The 19,296-nt window shown below is 60.4% G+C and overlaps 1 protein-coding gene across 4 annotated transcripts; it reads left to right on the top strand.

Annotated features, from left to right (window-relative positions):
- Positions 1–814: 814 nt before the first annotated feature.
- Positions 815–16,730, top strand: GRIN2C (glutamate ionotropic receptor NMDA type subunit 2C). Of its 4 annotated transcripts, none has more exons than XM_036900118.2 (14): positions 815–1,029; positions 5,763–6,176; positions 7,756–7,887; positions 8,114–8,712; positions 9,065–9,179; positions 10,126–10,337; positions 10,494–10,626; positions 11,002–11,155; positions 11,790–11,915; positions 12,219–12,448; positions 12,810–12,970; positions 13,501–13,688; positions 14,589–14,821; positions 15,250–16,730. In XM_036900118.2, the coding sequence occupies exons 1-14, from the start codon at positions 967–969 to the stop codon at positions 16,315–16,317; spliced, it is 3,828 nt and encodes a 1,275-aa protein (XP_036756013.2). In that variant the 5' UTR covers positions 815–966; the 3' UTR covers positions 16,318–16,730. The 4 variants fall into 4 exon arrangements, with proteins under 4 accessions (XP_036756013.2, XP_036756011.2, XP_036756012.2 ...); XM_036900116.2 differs by having other exon boundaries at positions 816–1,029; positions 10,494–10,659; XM_036900117.2 differs by having other exon boundaries at positions 817–1,029; positions 10,497–10,659; positions 15,250–16,729.
- The last annotated feature ends 2,566 nt before the right edge of the window (positions 16,731–19,296 follow it).

Here is a 19,296-nt window from a genome sequence, read left to right as displayed (position 1 = left end):
CTCAGGGTCACCTTCCAGCCGCAGGTCCCTTCCTGTCACCAGGTGGCGCCGAAGAGCCAGCTCCAGCTCTGGGGCCTTTGCGGGGGCTTGAGGGGATTTGGCAGCCCCGCCTGGCACCCACTCTCACTGTCTGGGCTTGGCCCCACTGCTGCAGCCTGCCTGCCTTCTGCCCTCACTGCAGGCACCCTCGGACCCAAGCCTGCCGGTTCTTCTGGCCCCATGGGGCCAGCCTTTCCCTGGTTAGGCCCCAGTACAGCCAAAACAAGAAAAGGGAAAAAGTGGGAGCCACGGGCAGAGGCGGCAGCTTGCCCTAGTCCCTCTGGCCGGGTTCCCCATCTCTGCCCACTCCCAAAGCCTTCCTGCCTCCGCAGTTTCCAGCCAGATCGACCAGCCTTTTAAAAACAGTACCTCAATCCCCATAGCGCTTTGCAGTTTACAAAGCGTGTTCAACGTCTTTTATGCCAGTCCCCAAGATGCTGGCCTCACTTAGCAGACTGAGGGATCCTCGAAATTAACTCGCCCAAGGTCACACAGCTAGTGAGCTGTGGGCTCTAACCCAGGGCTCCGGGCAGGCTGCTTTCTCCGAGGCCGCACTTCACCCCGAGTGTCGGGTCGGGGGACGTAGCCCTAGAGAGGAGGGAAGGCACCCGGGCGTCCGGCGCGCAGGCCGGCTGGGCGGGGCCCGGAGGAGCGCGGGAGCCGGAGCGGGAGCGGGCGGGGGCGGGGCGGGCCCCGGGGGGCGGGCCCGCGCGGGAGGCGGCGAGCGCTCCGCCACACCGGCCGGCCAGCTCTGGGAGCCGGAGGCGCGGCGCGCAGCCCTGCGCCGGACCGAGCCGGGCGCCGAGCTGGCCACGGGCGGGCGCGGGGGCGGCCAGCCGCCAGGCCGCGCCACAGACACGGCCCCGCGGCGCCCGGGCTCAGGCGCCCGCCGAGCGACGACAGCGCGCGGAGCCGGGGCGCCGGGCCATGCTCGGCGCGGGAGGCGGCCGGCGTGGGCTCTCGGCGCGGGCGCAGCGCCCCTTCCCCGCGGTAAGTAGCGGGCGGCGAGCCGGGGCCCAACTTCGCCGCCAAGTTGGGGCTGAGCTCGGGCGCCGCGCGCACAAGGACGGCGGAGACAGGCGCGGACGCCTGGAGAGAGCCCGGCGGGCGCAGGGCGCAGAGGAGCCCCGGAGGGAAGGCCGAGGTGACGGGCGCGCGGCGGGCGCTAGGGAAGGACGCGGGCGAGACGCCCCAGACGTTCGCCTCCCGGGGCGCCGAGCCCTCCAGCGCCTTCTCTGCCCCGCGTCGCGGCGCCGTATGGGAGGGTGCGGTGCGCAGACGCGGGAGTCTGGGCTGCGGGGCCCCCCAACTGTTGCTGCTGGCGGCCGCTGGGGCGCGGAGCTGGGCCCGCGGCCGGGAGCAGGGGCCAGAGGGCTCGGGAGCCGGGCCCTTTGCCTCTCCTGGGGCCTCCTGGGCACCTGCTGCGCGCGTTTGCCTTCACCACCCGCCCCATTCCACGCGTGGGACCCGGCCAGCTGCTTCTCTCCGCTCCTCTTAACGCCCCCTGCTCTGACCTCCTCGAATCAGCGTGGGCTTCGCGGGATGCTGGGATCCGCCCAAATAATGCTAGCCCCGCGCCCGGCGGGCCCAGGCCCCGAGGACGCTAAAGGAAGGCTGGGCGAGGAGGACCCCGGGGGGCCGTGAGACCCGGTGATCTGGGCCCTGGCGCAGCGGCGGGTTTCTCTGGTCTCCCCCGGGGCTTTGACCAGGATCCCGCCGTCGAAGGGAAGCCCCGAGCTTCCTGCCGCTTAAGGCGTTTCATGCCTAGGCTAGGTGGGCAGGGAGAGGGACATCTGAAGGCAAGAATACCCCAAGGGTGCGTCCCACGACCCATCCAGAAGTCCAGCTAGGTGAACGATGCGGGAATTCCCACGGGCCCTGGCGCCCACGCCATCGGTCCACCCTGCTTCCTAGCCCTGCTCACCCCACAGGAGTTCTCTGTCTCTTGTCTCCTAGCTCTCCGTTGGTGGCACCACCTTGGTTTGGACCCACCACCCACCACCACGGTGGGGCCACGGGGAAATCGAGGAAAGGAGCCTGTCTGTGGCTCCTGCGCTCTGTCTCGGAGCCCGTCTAGTTTCAGGCTGCTCCAGTACGTTTGAATCTGCTCCTAAACTTCATTCCAAGAATTTGAATAGGAACGTGGAGGGGACCAGGTGGGTTTGAAACCAGACTCCTGGGTTCCCCCAGGCCCTAGGTCAAGGCTGCGCTGGGACTGCCCACAGCTCCGCCTGCCAGGAGAGCTCCCCCACAGGCGGCCGCCAGCTTGCGGGATTGGGGGTGGGGGCCAAGAAGCCGCGGACGCCCGCAGCGGGTAGCAGCGAAGCAGAAGGCGCAAAGTGCGTGGTGCCCGGTTTGGCCGCCAGGAGGCGTGGCACGGGTCCCCGCTCCCGGAGTCGCCGCCGCCGCCGCCGCATCGCGAGTGTCCTTGAGCCGCGGGTGACAGTGGCTCTCGCCGCTTGCGCCCCGTCCTCCCGCGGGGGGAGCCTGATGCCACGTTCCCTATGAATTATTTATCGCCGGCCTAAAAATACCCCGAACTTCACAGCCCAAGTGTAAGAGATTCCTGCCAGGGGGAGGGGGCGCCCCGGGGTCCGGGAGGAATCAGCGGGATGTGGGGGAGTTAGGGAGTTATTCTTGTGGGGGGAGACCTCTGGGCCGGCACCAGTGGGGCAAGATGCAGGGGGCGGTCTTCTCCCCTGACGCTTGGGTTCGGGTTTTAGCTCGGCAAAAGGGAGGGAGGGATAACCGACGGCAAAGGACAGGCCGCTTTCACGAAGGGCAGTGGATCCAGAGGAGCAGAGCAGCCGGGGTCCCTCCGCTCCCGGGAAGCAGCAAGGCCGCTCAGAAGGGCCGACTCCTGCGACCAAGCCTTCTGGGCTGGGAGTGGGGAGCGAGCCATCAGTGTGTGGAATGCGACAGCGCGTGTGTGCACATCTGTGTGCTGGAGCCTGCCTGAGACCGCGCGAGGGGTGGAGGTGCTCAGGCATTTCAAGGTGATGCTGCGTGTCCTAGAGGAGTGACCCCCGACATCCTCCCCTTGGCCTTTTTGATGTTTCATCAAAAGTTAAGAGCCCATTTGCGAAAGGCACAGACCCTAAGGGGAAGGGCAGAGGCCTCTAAAACAACAGTCCAGTGTGTGGCAGGGCCATCACCCAGAAGGCAAATACCCGCCAGGGGGAAAATGAGGCCAGCTGTTGCAGTGTCATGCCAGGAGAGGTAGAGAGGGGAAGTGGCAAGAAGGGCACTGTGGCCTAGAGCCCCACGCAGTCCCTGTGTCCTCACCCAGTGTGTCCAGGGCCTGGGTGGACTGAGGCAGGTGCCCTGTGGGAGAGGGATATAGGCTGGACTCTGAAAATTCCGGGATTTTGTCGTGTAGGCAAGAGAGAGGCAGTGGGAAGAGGACATTCCAGCCCCAGGGAACAGCAGCGCAAAGGTCTGGAGACAAGAACAGGGGGCTGTCTGGCTATCAAACTGGCAGGAGAGAGGGGTCCATGGAGGGGAGGACAACTGGTTGGGGTCAGGGTGTGCGGGGCCTGTCCGTGGGACCCAGGCGTCTGGACTTCACGTGGGCAGCAGGAAGCAGCTGGGCTGCTTGGAGAGGGAGAGGTGTAGCATCTAGAGGGATGGTTCAGGCCAGTGCCGCATGTGGAGGTGGGGGGTATGCGGGGGTGGACAGGTGAGAGGCCAGGGGAGGCTAGTGGGGAACAGCATTAGGCCAGGGCTGGGATATGACCCTGCTGCCTTGGGGTCAGGCTGAGGCCACGTGGTGATAAGACTCTGGAGTCTAAATATTGAATCCGCCCATTGCTATTCGAAGCTCAGAGCCTTGCCTGAGCCAGAAGTATTCTGTGTTCAATCCTGATGAGAAACACAACCTACCTCAAATTCCTGTCCTCCTTGGCTCCAGCCTAAGAGCACGCCTTCCTATTAGACAGACTCTCTGGGGTTAGTGTCCTTTTGGAGTTGGTGGGGGCGGGGGCTAGGCCCTGCATCTAGAGTCGTGCTGTGCAAAAGAAACACAATGCGAACTGCATGTGTGATTTTAAGATTTCTAGTAGCAACATTAGAAAAAGTAAAAAGAAACAGGTGAAATTAATTCTGATGGTGTATTTTGCTTATTTTAATGTATCTAAAATATTATTTCAACATGTAATCAATATGAAAATATTAAGGAGATAGTTTGCATTATTCTTTTCATACCACATCTTCGATATCCTGTATGTATTTTACACTTACAGCATCCCTCAGTTCAGATGAGCCATGTGTCACGTGCCCGTGGTCACAGGTGACTGGTGGCTGCTGTACTGGACAGCACAGATCTAGAGCTCAGATCTGTGGCAGAGGTTGGGGAGGCTTGGGGCTTCCCGGAGGGCAGGGAGCCTGCAGGGATGGGAGGTGTGAGCAGAGATGAGCACAGAAAAGCCTTGCAAAAGGAAGAGCAAGCAGGACAGTGCCCTTTGCAGGTATAACTTGAAATCTTGATTTGTGGTAGGTGAGGCATGCGTGGCATGGCATTGCTTAGTTTCATCCCAGGTTCACTCGTGTCTCTGGGCTGACACTCTTCGACCGCATACTAGGAAATCATACACAGGGGCAGATTTCAAGGGCATCAGCGTGAGACGGGATTCCCTCCCCTGCCCCAAATCCTGTCTTCTCAGCCTGAAATTAAATGAGGCCCACCCTGGCCAGCCTTTGGCTCTCCCCTATCCAGAATTTTTGTTGGGGATGTGATGGAGATGGAGAGGGAGCAGAGCTGTGGCCAATGGCCAGCTGGGAGGGACAGCTACATCAGGGGCACCCCACACTGGTTGGCTATCAGTCACAATCCAAAGCAATGGTATTTATTTAGCAGGGAGACATGGCAGGCCCTTGGGTAGGTTACAAAAATCTTATATACCCTCCATAGCCTGGAGAAGCAGCTTGTGTGGAAGGTACTGTGGGGTTTCAGGTGACCCTCTGCCCTGACCAAGTCAGTGGTGTTACACTCCTGCTGTGGAAGAGCTGCTGCTAATGGGGGCCAAGGGGAGAAGGTAGGGAGAGCTGGTGCCCAGCAGGAGGGGGCTCTGTGCCATGCAGGACCACACAGGGCAGAGCCCTGGGGCTGTTAGCTTCAGTTTAGGATGGGGAATCAGGAGCTGGGGCAGAGAGTGTCAAAAGAGCTGCCTTCCTGCACCAGCAGTGGGATTGTCACCAACCGGATAAGGACACGATGACAGTGAGTAGCCCCCACACTGCCGTGACTTTGGTTCTGTGATTATCACAGGCTCAGAGAAGCTAGGTAGTTTCCCAAGATCACGCAGCTAGTAAGTGGCAGAACTGGGACTTGCACTTAGGTTGGTCTGACTGGAAGCCATGCACTTGGACACCAGACTAACATCTCCAGTGTCTCTTTCTAGGGCAGAGTTCAGTTGGTTGGGTTTCCAAAGGTCTGGCCTTTCTAGCCAAATGTGCTGTTCAACAGTAGGATGGGAGTAACTGGTCACCATAGTGAGGCATGTCCTCCCCAGCCCCTGCCCCTCTGGGATGCTGGGATGCTTGTCTAACCTTGCTGTCTCCTTCTCTGTGTCTGTCGTGTCTGTGGCTCTCTCTCTCTGCCTCTCCTTGTGGAGGGAGGTCTCCCCTCTTCTTTTTCATCTCCTGGATGTCTGTCCCTCTGACTCTGGCCCTCCCCTCTTGTCTGTCTTGCCTCCCGCCCTGTGCCTACCCTGATCTCTCTGCAGGACCCTCCGGTGGACATGGGTGGGGCCCTGGGGCCGGCCCTGCTGCTCACCTCACTCCTTGGTGCCTGGGCAGAGCTGGGCCCTGGGCAGGGCGAGCAGGCTTTGACGGTGGCCGTGGTGTTCGGCAGCTCGGGGCTGCCACAGGCCCAGGCCCGTATCCGCCTCACCCCTCAGAGCTTCCTGGACCTGCCGCTGGAGATCCAGCCACTCACTGTGGGGGTCAACAATACCAACCCCAGCAGTCTCCTCACCCAGATCTGCGGGGTTCTGGGTGCCACCAGCGTCCATGGCATCGTCTTTGAGGACAACGTGGGCACCGAGGCCGTGGCCCAGATCCTGGACTTCATCTCCTCCCAGACTCACGTGCCGATCCTCAGCATCAGTGGGGGCTCTGCTGTGGTCCTCACTCCCAAGGTTCCTGTGCAAACTCATGTCCCCTCATCCTTTGGGTCTGGGGCTGGGGAGATGGTGCTGAGTCTGGGCCAGAGAGAGACTTAGGTCCTGGGAAACTGGGGTTGGGTGGGACTAGCAGAGAGGGGATGCTGAGGGTATGATGTGGCTGAGGGAGGAGACTGTGGGAATGACATTCCCGTGTTCTAGAACTAAACCTTTCACAGTTGTGGCTGGGTGAGGTTTGAACAAGTGGCAAGCCCACCTCTGGCTTCGGTGGGCAGCCTTGGCCCACCTCCCTTTCTTGGTCAAGCTCCAGACCCAGGAGTGGAGGGCCAGGCTGGGCATGGGACCGATGTAGTTAACCTGCAGAGGCAGGTCACCATCCAAGGCATGGTGGAGGCGTGCCCTCAGAGAGCTTGCATCCTGTGGGGAGAAAGTTCTAAACCCACACTCATCTGTGCTCACAGCTGGGATAAGCATTCTGAAGGAAAAATACGGGATGCTGTGATGGAGGGTAATGGGGCCCCCATCTGGGTCGGGGGTTGGGAAGTCTATCCAAACTGATTCCTGGAGGATGAGGGGGAGCTGGCAAGATGTGTGGTGGGGTACAGTGGGGGAGAATGTTCCAGGCAGAGGGAGCAGGTGGTGTGAAGGCCCTGAGGTGGAAGGAACTCAGAGATTTTGTGGAACAGAGAGAAGCCTGGAGAGGAAGGTGGGGTTCCAACCACATGGGAAGACATTTGGGTTTATCCTAAGTAACTAGGGAGCCAAAGAAGGTGTTGAGGAGAGAGCTGGATCTGATGTACCTTTCTTTTATATTTATTTTTATTATGGAGAAATTTGAGCATACGTCAAAGTAGAAGAGACCCAGTATACTCCCCATCCTCTCCTGGCAGGCTCTGCCTGATCCTTACCCCCCTCTTCTGTGTTACCTTGAAGCAAGGCCCAGACATCCCATTATTCCATTCATAAATATTTCAGTATATATCTTTAGCAGATAAGGGTTTTAAAACCCTACATTATCACATCTAAAAGATAATTTAAAAATTCCCATCATCAAATATCCAGCCAGTGTTCAAATATTCCCCATTGTTTCATAAACATCACCAAGGTTTATTTTTAAATTTGTTTGCTTGAATTAAGAGACAAATTGGGTTCCCACGCGGCGGCTTCTGATACGGTCCTAGGCTCCTCCTCCATCTCCTTTTTTCCTCGCAGTTTGTTGAAGAAACCGGGTTACTTGTCCTGTAGAGTTTTCCCAAATTTGCTTTTTTAAGACTGGGACATTCACAGTGTGGTGGAATCATGGAGGGAGCCCACAGCTGGGGGGCTTGAGCTGGCAGTGCCCTGGGCATTGTGTGGCAGAGGGGTGGGCGACGAGGCATTTTCTCAGCCCCGGGCTTCCCTGGAGGATAATGCTTTCCTAGTTATCTGCGGTCTGACATTTGCTCCCACCATGGTGGTTCTCCATCCTCACAGTGCTTTAGAAAAATCCAGACGCACAGCGTCGCATCTCTTAGGTACCAGCGCAGAAGGTGTGGGGCAGGGCTTCCCAAACTAGCGGGGCTCAAGATCACCTGAAGAGCTTGTTAAAATACAGGTCCTGCGCGCCATCCCCGGAGATTCTGATCCAGTATGCAACGCGCCCGGGAATTTGCAATCCAACAAGTTCCCAGGGGACGCTGATGCTGCGGCTGGTCGTCTGTCCAGCACCGGCCGGATTGGGCGCCAGGCATGAGTATTTTTAAAAGCTCTCCAGCTGATCTGACGGGCACCTGGGGTTAGAAACCACGTCCGGGTAGGAAAGAGATGTTGCGGGCCAGAGGCTCCCGAGACGCCCTGACATCTTCCGACGTCAGGGCGTCTGGGGGCAGACGCAGGCAGCAGCAGTTAGGGCGGGGCTAGGGGCGGGGCGGGGGTTCGCCCCTCCCGGCTCAGGTCCCGCCCCCGCCCCCCAGGACCCGGGCTCCGCCTTCCTGCAGCTGGGCGTGTCCCTGGAGCAGCAGCTGCAGGTGCTGTTCAAGGTGCTGGAGGAGTACGATTGGAGCGCTTTCGCGGTGATCACCAGCCTGCACCCGGGCCACGCGCTCTTCCTCGAGGGCGTGCGCGCCGTCGCCGAGGCCAGCTACCTGGGCTGGCAGCTGCTGGACGTGCTCACGTTGGAGTTGGGCCCCGGCGGGCCGCGCGCGCGCACCCAGCGCCTGCTGCGCCAGCTCGACGCCCCGGTGCTGGTGGCCTACTGCTCGCGCGAGGAGGCCGAGGTGCTCTTCGCAGAGGCGGCGCAGGCGGGCTTGGTGGGGCCTGGGCATGTATGGCTGGTGCCAAGCCTGGCGCTGGGCAGCACCGACGCTCCCCCCGCCGTCTTCCCCGTGGGCCTCATAAGTGTCGTCACTGAGAGCTGGCGCCTCAGCTTGCGCCAGAAGGTCCGCGACGGTGTGGCCATCCTGGCCCTGGGTGCCCACGGCTACCGGCGCTGGCACAGCGCCCTGCCTGACCCCGCTGGTGACTGCCGTGGCCACCCTGGGCCCATCGGCCCTGCCCGAGTGGCCTTCTACAGGTGGGCATCTGTTCAGTGTATGGGAGCGGGTGGGAGGGTGCTTTAGGGGACCTGGGTGGCAGTGAGGTTGGGCTTGCTGGCCACACCTCCCACTAACTGTGTGCTTGGAGCCAGGTCACCTCACTTCTTTGGGCCTTAGTTTCTTCATCTGAAAAAAAGAACTGGGTGTGAGAGTGTGATGAGGTCACAGGGGTCCATAGAGGGGAACATGGGACATTAAGTACGTGATAGATGCTACCTGTTCTTGGTGGTGGTGAGGCAGAAGGTGGGGGTGGCATCTGGTCCTGGACAGGGCTGCAGGCAGGGCTAAAGGGACCAGGCTTTTCTCCACCCATCCCCCACCTTCCGGCAGGCACCTACTGAATATCACCTGGGAGGGCCGCGACTTCTCCTTCAGCCCTGGTGGGTACCTGGTCCAGCCCACCATGGTTGTGATCGCCCTTAACCGACACCGCCTCTGGGAGATGGTGAGAAGGGGGTGAGCCCAGGGGCCCTCGGTATCCTCTCACTTTGTCCCCAGCCTCTCTTGCCCCACAGCTGAGCAGAGTCCCTTCTGCCCTTATCCAGGCCCTCACCCTTCAGGTCTCAGCTGCAGCATCACGTCTGAGAAGCCTTTCAGGTCCCCCAGGGTGGGCGAAGTGCTTGCTCTCGGCTCCCAAAACACTCTGTTCACACTCCCTCCACTGCAGAACTTACCAAGCACTCTTAGCACATAGTCCTGCCCCTGGAGGAGCAACCTAGAGCTGTGTTGGTCCATCAGACATGTAAACAGATAGAATTTGGGGAAATCAGGGCTTGAGAAGAGATGTGTGCAAAACATGTGAGAGTAGAGGGGAGGAATAGAAATTAGTTCTGCCTTCAAAGTAGTAAACTGGGGAAGGCTTCAGAAATTGGGTCATTTGGGCTGTGCTGTAGAGGGTTGAATAGGAGCCCACCAGGAAGGGATACTAGCCTCATAGAGGCAAAAGGGCAGGAGGGTTTGGGGTATTTTAAAGTGATGTGTTTGGGGGTATGGAGACTGGGGGAGAAGGGTGGGGTTATGGGGGTGAAAGGCCTTGAGTGCTGGGCTAAGGACTTCATAGTAAAGTCAGGGGCAATGAGTGTGGTGAGGCAGGCTCAGGACTGAGCATTAGGAAGATGCCGTAGGCTAGCAGCAGTGTGGAGGCTGGACTGGAAAGTACAGGGACCAGAGGCCGGGCGGAGGTTACAGGGAGCCCTCCCTTCCGGCCCATGCCCAGCCCCTTGTCCTGACTCTCCTGCTCCCCAAATGCTCCTGCCTCCGGTCTTCTACCCCAAGCATCCCTAGGCGAGGGAAGCGGATTCTTGGCTCTGACAGGCCCACCCAGAGGCTGCATCTAGATGGAGGGGTAGTGGGGCTGCAGGTCCCGGGCTGAAGCTGGTCGTCCTCTGCAGGTGGGGCGGTGGGCCCATGGTGTCCTCCACATGAAGTACCCAGTGTGGCCTCGCTACAGTGCCTCCCTGCAGCCCGTAGTGGACAGCCGGCACCTGACCGTGGCCACACTAGAAGAGCGGCCCTTTGTCATTGTGGAGAGCCCTGCCCCTGGCACGGGTGGCTGTGTGCCCAACACTGTGCCCTGCCGCAGGCAGAGCAACCACACCTTCAGGTCCGCGAGAACACCTGGGTGGCCTTGTGTGAGCCGTGTGCTGCTGTGTGGGGGCAGGCGCTGTGTGTGTCTTATGCTTGGGTGTGGGGGCAGGGGTCCACATGCCAGGCTGGGAGGAGCTGCTGGCTGTGACTCCAGGTGGTCTCTTGGTGGCAGCAGTGGTGACGCAGCCCCCTACACCAAGCTTTGCTGCAAGGGCTTCTGCATCGACATCCTCAAGAAGCTGGCCAAGGTGGTCAAGTTCTCATATGACCTGTACCTGGTAACCAATGGCAAGCATGGCAAGAGGGTGCGCGGCGTGTGGAATGGCATGATTGGGGAGGTAGGTCCACCTCTCAGGCCCACCCCACCTGCCTGCTTACTGCCTCAGGCCCACACCTCCCTCAGCCCCGCCGAGATGCTCCTAAGGTGTTCTCTCCTGTGCTGGGGCTCAGTCAGGGTGTGACCCAGGCCCAGCTCCTGCCAGGGGGTCCCCCAGCTGGCAGGGAAGATTGGGCTGTCCCCAATGATTGCCGCTTGGTGGTCAGTCCTGAAGGTGGAACTCTGAGGGCCCCAGATGAGAACACCCGATTCAGTTGCTGGGAGGGGGCAGGAGGAGTCTGGGGAGAGTGCACCAGCCTGGGGAGCCCCTCCTCTAATCCGGGCCTGGCCCCGTGGCCCCCAGGTGTACTACAAGCGGGCAGACATGGCCATCGGCTCCCTCACCATCAACGAGGAGCGCTCCGAGGTCGTGGACTTCTCTGTCCCCTTCGTGGAGACCGGCATCAGCGTGATGGTGGCTCGAAGCAATGGCACCGTCTCCCCCTCGGCCTTCCTGGGTGCGGCTCTGGGTGGGCAGGGTTGGCTCTGGGGTCAGAGGGGCCCGTGAAGCAGATGTATGGAGCATGGGTGTAGATGGGAGTTCAGGGTCCTCAGCACCTGGTGTGAGGCCTGACACAGCGGGGCCGGAGACGGGGAGAACAGGGGTGTGGTCGACCTGTGAGGAAGGAGAGGGCAAGGGAGGCAATTCTGGGGGCCTGCAGCTGGGACTTTGTGGGTTCAGGCTGGAGTGGGGGTGGGGGATGGAGCAGGTCGTGGATGGAGGAATGGAAGAGAGAGGGGAAGGAACGTGGGCTGTAGACCCTCTTCCTGTGGAAGGAAATAAGGGGAAGAGGCAGGACGAGATGCAGGGAAGACGGGTGGCCAGAGGAGGTTTTCTGGATATGTGCGGGGGAAGAGGGGACCCTATCCCAGGGCAGAGGAGCAGGGGAGACCAAGAATGCCGGAAAGCCTGACTCCCCTTGGGGGGGTTCTCTCCTGGGGCTGTGCTGCTCTGAGAGGCAGCGACCCCTGGCTCAGTTGGTGCGCTGATGGGCTCTGACCACGTGGACCCACCTGTCTGCACCCAGCTCTCTGGGTCGCGGTGCGGAGGGACGGCCCCGAGGCCTCTGAGCCACTTCCATCTGTTCCCAGAGCCCTATAGCCCCTCAGTGTGGGTGATGATGTTCGTCATGTGTCTTACTGTGGTGGCCATCACGGTCTTCATGTTTGAGTACTTCAGCCCTGTCAGCTACAACAAGAACCTCACCAGTGGCAAAAGTGAGCTCTCACTTGGGCCTGGGGTCAGGGAGCAGGGCTGGGGTGTACCGGCAGGGTGGGCTCAGGGCCTCAGGAATGCTGATCTTGGGGGAGGTCTCTGGCCTTCAGACCACATGCAGGGGCTAATGAGATGTATGTGAGAGAGAAACAAGGTAAGCTGACTCGCTCTGGAGTGGGTATGGCCAGGGATGGGGCCCCCACCCAGGACAGAGTGGGGACAGGAGCTGTGGAGCCAGGTGGGCTGAGACCTGAGCTCCTCTGTGCCAGGCATGAGGAGCCCCAGTTTCGCTCTCTCACCCCCAGAGTCTGGAGGCCCGTCCTTCACCATCGGCAAGTCTGTGTGGCTGCTGTGGGCGCTGGTCTTCAACAACTCGGTGCCCATCGAGAACCCCCGAGGCACCACCAGCAAGATCATGGTCCTGGTCTGGGCCTTCTTCGCCGTCATCTTCCTTGCCAGCTACACAGCCAACTTGGCCGCCTTCATGATCCAGGAACAGTACATCGACACTGTGTCTGGCCTCAGTGACAAGAAGGTTCTGGGGCCACAGTTACTGGGAGGCAGGCAGGGGGATGCTGAAAGCAGGGGACAGGAGGGGAATTTGAACTGGTGGTGGGAGCAGGAAGAAACTGGGGGAGCCTGGTGAGGAGGGGGCAGGGCTATGGGGAGAGACATGGCCCAGGTCTGTTGAGTGGCCCTGGGCAAGTCTCTCCCTGTCCTGGCCTCAGTTTCCCCATTTGAAAAACACAGGAATGGCCTGGACAACCTGTAAGACTATTCTGCTTGCACTCTGCCAGGGCAGGCTACAGGGCTGCGCTCTGGGGAGGGGGCTGGAGGTGTCGGTGCCTGGAGGGTTGGAGACAGGGTTACAGACGGCAGCTGCCCTCTGCCCACAGTTTCAGCGGCCTCAAGATCAGTACCCACCCTTCCGCTTTGGCACAGTACCCAACGGCAGCACGGAGCGGAACATCCGCAGCAACTACCGCGACATGCACACCCACATGGTCAAGTTCAACCAGCGCTCCGTGGAGGATGCACTCATTAGCCTCAAGATGGGGTGGGTTCCCAGCCCTGCACCCACCCTCTGTCTCGTCTCTACCCACATCTCCCCAGTGACCAGCCTTGGCTATGTCCCTCCCTGAGAAACCCAAGGTGGGGACAGTGAGGCTGGACTGTCTCCTGGGGAGGAGGGGAGGAGGTCTTGGGGGCAGAGTGAAGCTCGAGGCAAAATTGGATGCCCCCCATGTGGCTCAGAGATGTAGCTACGGTGTTGACCAGAGTTTAGCCTTGGCCTGAAGTGGTGCTTGTGACCTGCTTAGGGTCTTAGGGGCATGGAGGGGCTGGGCAGAGAGGGTGTGTCCTCTGGAGGCAGAGTGTTCCTCGCCTTTCTGAGGAGGAGGGTAAATGGGACCCCTGAGCTACGGCAGGGAGTCTTCTCTGCATCCAGAGCCTCAGGGAACAAGAGAGGGCTTGGCCCAATCCTCCTGGGTGTGCGCAGCAGGTTCACGTGGCCCGACCCCGTCAGGCCCCAGATTTGGTGTTCCCACCCCACGAGATCCCCAGCCTGAAGGCTTGGCCTGTCCCCAGGAAGTTGGACGCCTTCATCTACGATGCTGCTGTCCTCAACTACATGGCGGGCAAGGACGAGGGCTGCAAGCTGGTCACCATTGGTTCCGGCAAGGTCTTTGCCACCACTGGCTATGGCATTGCCATGCAGAAGGACTCCCACTGGAAGCGGGCCATAGATCTGGCACTCCTGCAGTTTCTGGGGGACGGTGGGTGCTGCTGGGGGACTGGGTTCCAGGGTGGGCCATGGAGCCTGTCATGGGGCAGTGGCCTGACGGCTGGTCAGCAAGTCCATTACTGTCCTCTGAGTCCCAGGGCCTGGGGGCAGGGAGAGGTCTCTGGGGGTGAGAGGTTGCGGCAGTGGGTGGAGGAGTATTTGGAGGGACCTGAGGGAAATGGGTGAGAGACAGGTTTGCTGGGAGGAGTGGGAGATAGAGTTGGGGAGTCCCTGAAGGGCAGGAAGACAGGAAGGAGCTCAGGCCACACTCGGGGTTGGGGGTGGCTGAACTCCTTTGTTTTTCTCCAAAACCCCTCCCCATCTTGAGATCACCTGGGAAGTGCCCAGTGCTTGCCTAGACCCAGAGCTGGGGCACAGGCTTGCCTTGGTACCAGGGGCTTACATGTGTGAGTGATCCAGCTGAGCCTGCCCCCAAATCCAGAGAGAGCTTTGGGTTCCAATCCTATTATTAGATAAATAACTGATTTTCCATCCATCAGTACCATGGAATAATGAGTGATCACAGTGAAGGTGCCTGTGGTCTCCTTGGGGGTCCAGGCCTTCTGTGTGCCCAGCTCCATACCTGGCATAGAGATGATCATTAAAAGTTTGATGAATAAATGTATGATACAGTTTACCCAGTCAACAATTCTTACTGGGTATGGGGTGGGGGTGGGGGGTGTCAAAGCCTAGCTTTGCCCAGCCCAGCTCTTTGCTTTCCTTTCTTCCTGACCACTGACACCCCTGCCCCTCAAATCCTGCCCCTGTGGAGCTGGATCTCTGTGAAGTCCTACAAAGGCGTGGCATCCTGTCCACAGACTCCTTGATCCAGACTCGGGTGAGCATTGGGAGGGTCCTTCATGAAGTAGGTGTGTCCTCCCACCCACACCAGGGGAGACACAGAAGCTGGAGACCGTGTGGCTCTCGGGAATCTGCCAGAATGAGAAGAACGAGGTGATGAGCAGCAAGCTTGACATCGACAACATGGCCGGCGTCTTCTACATGCTGCTCGTGGCCATGGGGCTGGCCCTACTGGTCTTTGCCTGGGAGCATCTGGTCTACTGGAAGCTGCGTCACTCCGTGCCAAACACATCCCGGCTGGACTTCCTGCTGGCCTTCAGCAGGGTGCGTGCTCACCCCACCTGAGACAGGCCCCAGATAAAGAGGCACCATCCCAGAAGTCAGAGCTAGCCACGGCCCCATTTATAGATGTAAAAATGGAGGGCGGGAGAGGTGGCATGCCTCACTAACATCGCACCGCAGATGAGAAGCAGAGCCCTTTTTCAACTGGCAGGGCAGTACTTGGGAGCCAGGCTGACCCGGAATCAAATCCCCATTGCCCTACAAGCTGTGTGACTTCAGGAAAAGGAGTTAACCTCTTGGAGCCTCAGACAACAACTCCATCGCCCCTTGCAGCAGCCGGTGCCTGCAGGCCGTTAACACTAGTTGCTTCTTAGGCCCTAGAGATGACTGGGCTTATGACTGGGACGGGGAGGCCGGCGGTCCCTGAGAGGAGCCGGCTGCTAACACCTTGTCTCCTCCCTACTGCCCAGGGCATATACAGCTGCTTCGGCGGGGTGCAGAACCTGGCCAGCCCCGCGCGGCCACCCAGCCCGGACCTCACGGCCAGTTCAGCCCAGGCCAGCGTGCTTAAAATGTTGCAGGCGGCGCGCGACATGGTGACCACGGCGGGCGTAAGCAGCTCCCTGGATCGCGCCACGCGCACCATTGAGAGCTGGGGCGGCAGCCGCCGCGCGGCCCCGCCGCCTGCCTGCCCCGGCCCGCGGCCGCCCACCCCTGTCCCGGTCCCCGAGCTGCGCCCCAACGGCTGGGGACCGCCAGGCGGGGGCCGCGCCGCCCCGGGGTGCAGGGTCCCGAAGTCCCCGGGTCGCCCCCTGACGTTCGGGCTGCCCCTGCCCGAAGTCTCCCGGGTGTGGGACCGGCCGGCCTGGGAGGCGCCAGCGCAGAGTGGGTGCGGGGGGCGGCACCTCTGGGCGTCCGAGCGGCGCGCGCTCCCAGAGCGCCCCCTGTCTCCCGAGCCCTGCCACTACAGCTCTTTCCCTCGAGCCGACCGCCCCGGGCGCCCCTTCCTCCCGCTCTTCCCGGAGCCCCCGGAGCCCGAGGACCTGCCGCTGCTCGAGCCGGAGCAGCTGGCCTGGCGGGAGGCCCTGCTGCGTGCGGCCTGGGCCCGGGGCCCACGCCCACGCCACGCTTCCCTGCCCAGCTCGGTGGCTGAGGCCTTCACCCGGCCCTGCCCGCCGCCCGCCGGGTGTGCGCTCCCGGCCTGTGGGCGCTTGGCGCCCGCGCAGTCGATGCGGCTGCCCTCCTACCGGGAGGCCTGCGGGGGGTCCGTGTGGGCAGGGGCCCCCGCCTGGCCGCACAGACAGCACGCCTGCCTTCACGCCCATGCCCACCTGCCGCTCTGCTGGGAGGCTGTATGCCCTCACCTCCCGCCCTGTGCCAGCCACGGACCCTGGCTCGCTGGGGCTTGGGGACCTCCGGGGCACAGAAGCAGGACCCTGGGGGAGCTGGCAGAAGTCAGTAGGGTGGTCTGTGAGAGGCATGGATTCCCCAGACCTTGCACCTGGCGGAGGATCTCCAGCTTGGAGTCAGAAGTGTGAGGTGTCCACTCCAGTGGTTCCCGGGCAGCTGGATTATCCACCTGGCACTGCCAGGGTTAGGGGGCAGGCAGGCTTGGCCTTTTTTGGCTTCTGCCATGAAATCCTGGCCATGGGCACCCAGTGGCAGGTGATGTTGCCCACAGTCGGTTAAGTGACCTCAGCAGTCTCAGGTCCTGGTTTGGGCTGGGCTCTTGCTGTCTTCTTATGCATAGCCCTGCCCACGTGGCCTGGAGTCACAGGGAGCAGGGGGCTCCTGTCAAGGCTGCTGGGGACCTGGTGTGAGAGCATGGAGGCTGGAACTCAGTGTTGGGGCAAAGCTGTCCTGCTCCTTGCTCTGCCCGCTGGAGTTTCTTCTCCCCAGAGCACCGAACATTAAACAGACCTTTTCCAACCCACTGGTCCTGGCTGCCTCATTCTGCATCCCTGGAGGGTCTCATCACAGGCTGTGGGCACTAGGCTCATCATACAAGCACCCTGGGTAGGGCGTCTGCCTAGAGGCTGTAAGCAGGCCCCTCTTGGGGAGTATCTGGAGGGTGAGCTTGAATAAGGGCTCAGGGCAACAGAAACCCCTTGGCATTCAGCACCAGCTCCCATCCACCCTGGAGCTGGATGTAACAAACGTGCTCAGCACGGGGGCTCCCATGGCGATGGATGGAATTCATCCTCAGTCTCCTTGGAAAGAGATGCTCATGCCAGGGGCTGCGGGCATCCTGCCCTGATAAGTGCCCACCTGTGAGCCTGACAGGGTTGTGGCGGAAATGGCAGAGGGAGGTCGGTTGTGAGGACCCTGCTGGGCTCTCCTGGGCCCTGGCCCACTGTACACTCTCCATGGTGGCTGTGTGGAGCCCAGACTGCCTGCTGGCTCTGGAAGCCTGGCACAGGAGGCTTCCAGGTCAGGCATGGCCCAGCCTTGCGGTTACCGGGACTCCTTGGGAGGGAGGGAGGGAGCGAGCCCTGGGTCAGAGAATCTGCCTGTGTCGCAGCCCTGCATCCTCCCTCTGGGCTCTCAGCCCCACCTCCTTTCTGTCACATGTCATTGGCCCTGGACTATCTAGAAAGATGGCTCTTGCTTACAGTGTTCAATGCTTCGACCCCTGTGATTCCATCTAGCCCCCACAATGCCCCTGGGCAGCAAGCCAGCCCTCATTCTTCCATATTCAGTCCACAAACACAGTGAGCGTGATTGGTGCCATCAGACCCTTTTCCAGCTGTGAGTGTATAAAGCCTTCTGGGACAAGCTGGGTGAGGCAGGCCAGAAACAAACTCTATGTAACAGGGAGGAGGCCAGGGAGGGCGGCGCTGGAGGCCACCAGCTGCCTAGTGCTCTTTCCCACATGGCTCCTCGCGGGTTCCCAAGAAGTGGGATCCCCTCTCCAGGCTCCCAACACCCCACTGCATGGTTGGGGCCATGAAAACTGGACATTTTTGTTTGGTTTTAGGAGTGAGAACAGCTGAAATGGTAGAGAGGAGAGGGAGTCTCTAGTAGCCCTCTACTTGGCTGGAAAGCCTGACTGCTCCAAGAATGGGTGGCCCCCATCTGTTACAGTAAATTTTATGTCCCCTGTGCTATGGATTTTCAAGGATCCAGGTCCAGGATTGGGGGAAGCAGCAACAGGTGGTGACTGTGAGTCTAGGTGAGTGCTAGAGGCCACTGCCCCAGAACGGAACATGACCTTGTCTGCATGACTTCGTTGGTGAGAGGGTTAATAACTGGTGGCCACCAGCTCCCCGACCTGGGCCCTCCTGCTCCGGGTCTGAGCGCAGCTCTGGGTGGAAGCCTGCAGCAGGTGAGCTGGGAGGAGCCACGAGGTTCAGGCTGCTTTCTGCTCACTGCCTAAGATCATTAATTACCAAGAGCTGGAAGGATAATCAGAAGCCAGATGTGGCGCTGAGCCTGCTGCTAGCTGGCTCCGAGGGGGGGCCAACCCTGCCTCCAGGGCCAGGCTCTTGGCTGCCTCGTCCCTGCTCTAGGAATGTGTTCTGGGGAGAAGTGAGCCCTGTGGGATGTGGGGGCAGGAAGGATGCCTCCTGCAGGTTCAGAGCTGGCTTGGCCTGGCTTCCCAACCTTCTGCTCAGTTGAAGCCCCTGCCCTCCCAGGGACAACCAAGGAAGAGCCCTGCACTATCCAGGACGAGGGCAGAAAGCCTGGCGGGTTGGAGGCAGCTGACCTTGTGCATGAGGCCACAGACATTCAGTCATCACAAACAGGTGCGTGACTGGGCAGCAAAGTCGTGAATGTGAATTCATCCAGACCAGACATTCAAATGCTGTTTCCTTTTGGTGGGATACAGGGAGAGACTGGCCCTTGGTCACCTGTCTCAGCAGTAGGAGATTCCTACCATCACACCCCATCCTCTCTGGCTGCTGCCGCTGTGGTGTCCTCTGTCTTTAGTGAGAGGCTCACGGTCCACACCACCTTCTTCCTGGGGCCTGTGTGTGAGGAGGGGGAGTAGAGCTTAGAAAAGGGCAGGAGTGGTGTGCTCAGTCAGGACACTGGGCTTCAGTCCCGGCTCCAGAGCGCTCCAGCTTGGCTCAGGCCGGCTGTTTGAAAGGAGATAACTGTCCTTAAGTTTCCTCCCCAAAGTCCTCCACACCTGAAAGAATTCAGGTCAGATCCTTGTTTCTGAACTATAGCAGACAGTTGACACTTGACTCATTAGGAGGCTATGAAACCGGTTAGGTGCCTGGGAACTCAAGCCAGGGGGCTGGGGCTCTGGAGCTACAAGTGGTTATGACTGGCAAGTGACATCAGTACATAGTAGCTTTACTGAACACTAAGCTCAGTACGTTAGTTCCCAGAGCTGGTCAGTGACAGGATGGCCAGATGACAGGAAGAGAGAGCCTGGAGGCTGCCTGCAAGGGGCAGGTCTGACTTCTTGGTCTGAATTCTAAATCCCAGTTATGCCAGGGTCCACACAGCAAGTACCCAGCCCCATGCCTGGCACATGCCAGGCACTCAATGTTGCTTCTGCCTTTCTC

Source organism: Manis pentadactyla, chromosome 4, assembly GCF_030020395.1.
Source record: "Manis pentadactyla isolate mManPen7 chromosome 4, mManPen7.hap1, whole genome shotgun sequence".
Taxonomy (NCBI): Eukaryota; Metazoa; Chordata; class Mammalia; order Pholidota; family Manidae; genus Manis; species Manis pentadactyla.
The sequence above is the reverse complement of the archived record's forward strand: the minus strand, read 5'-3'. Positions and strand labels throughout refer to the sequence as shown.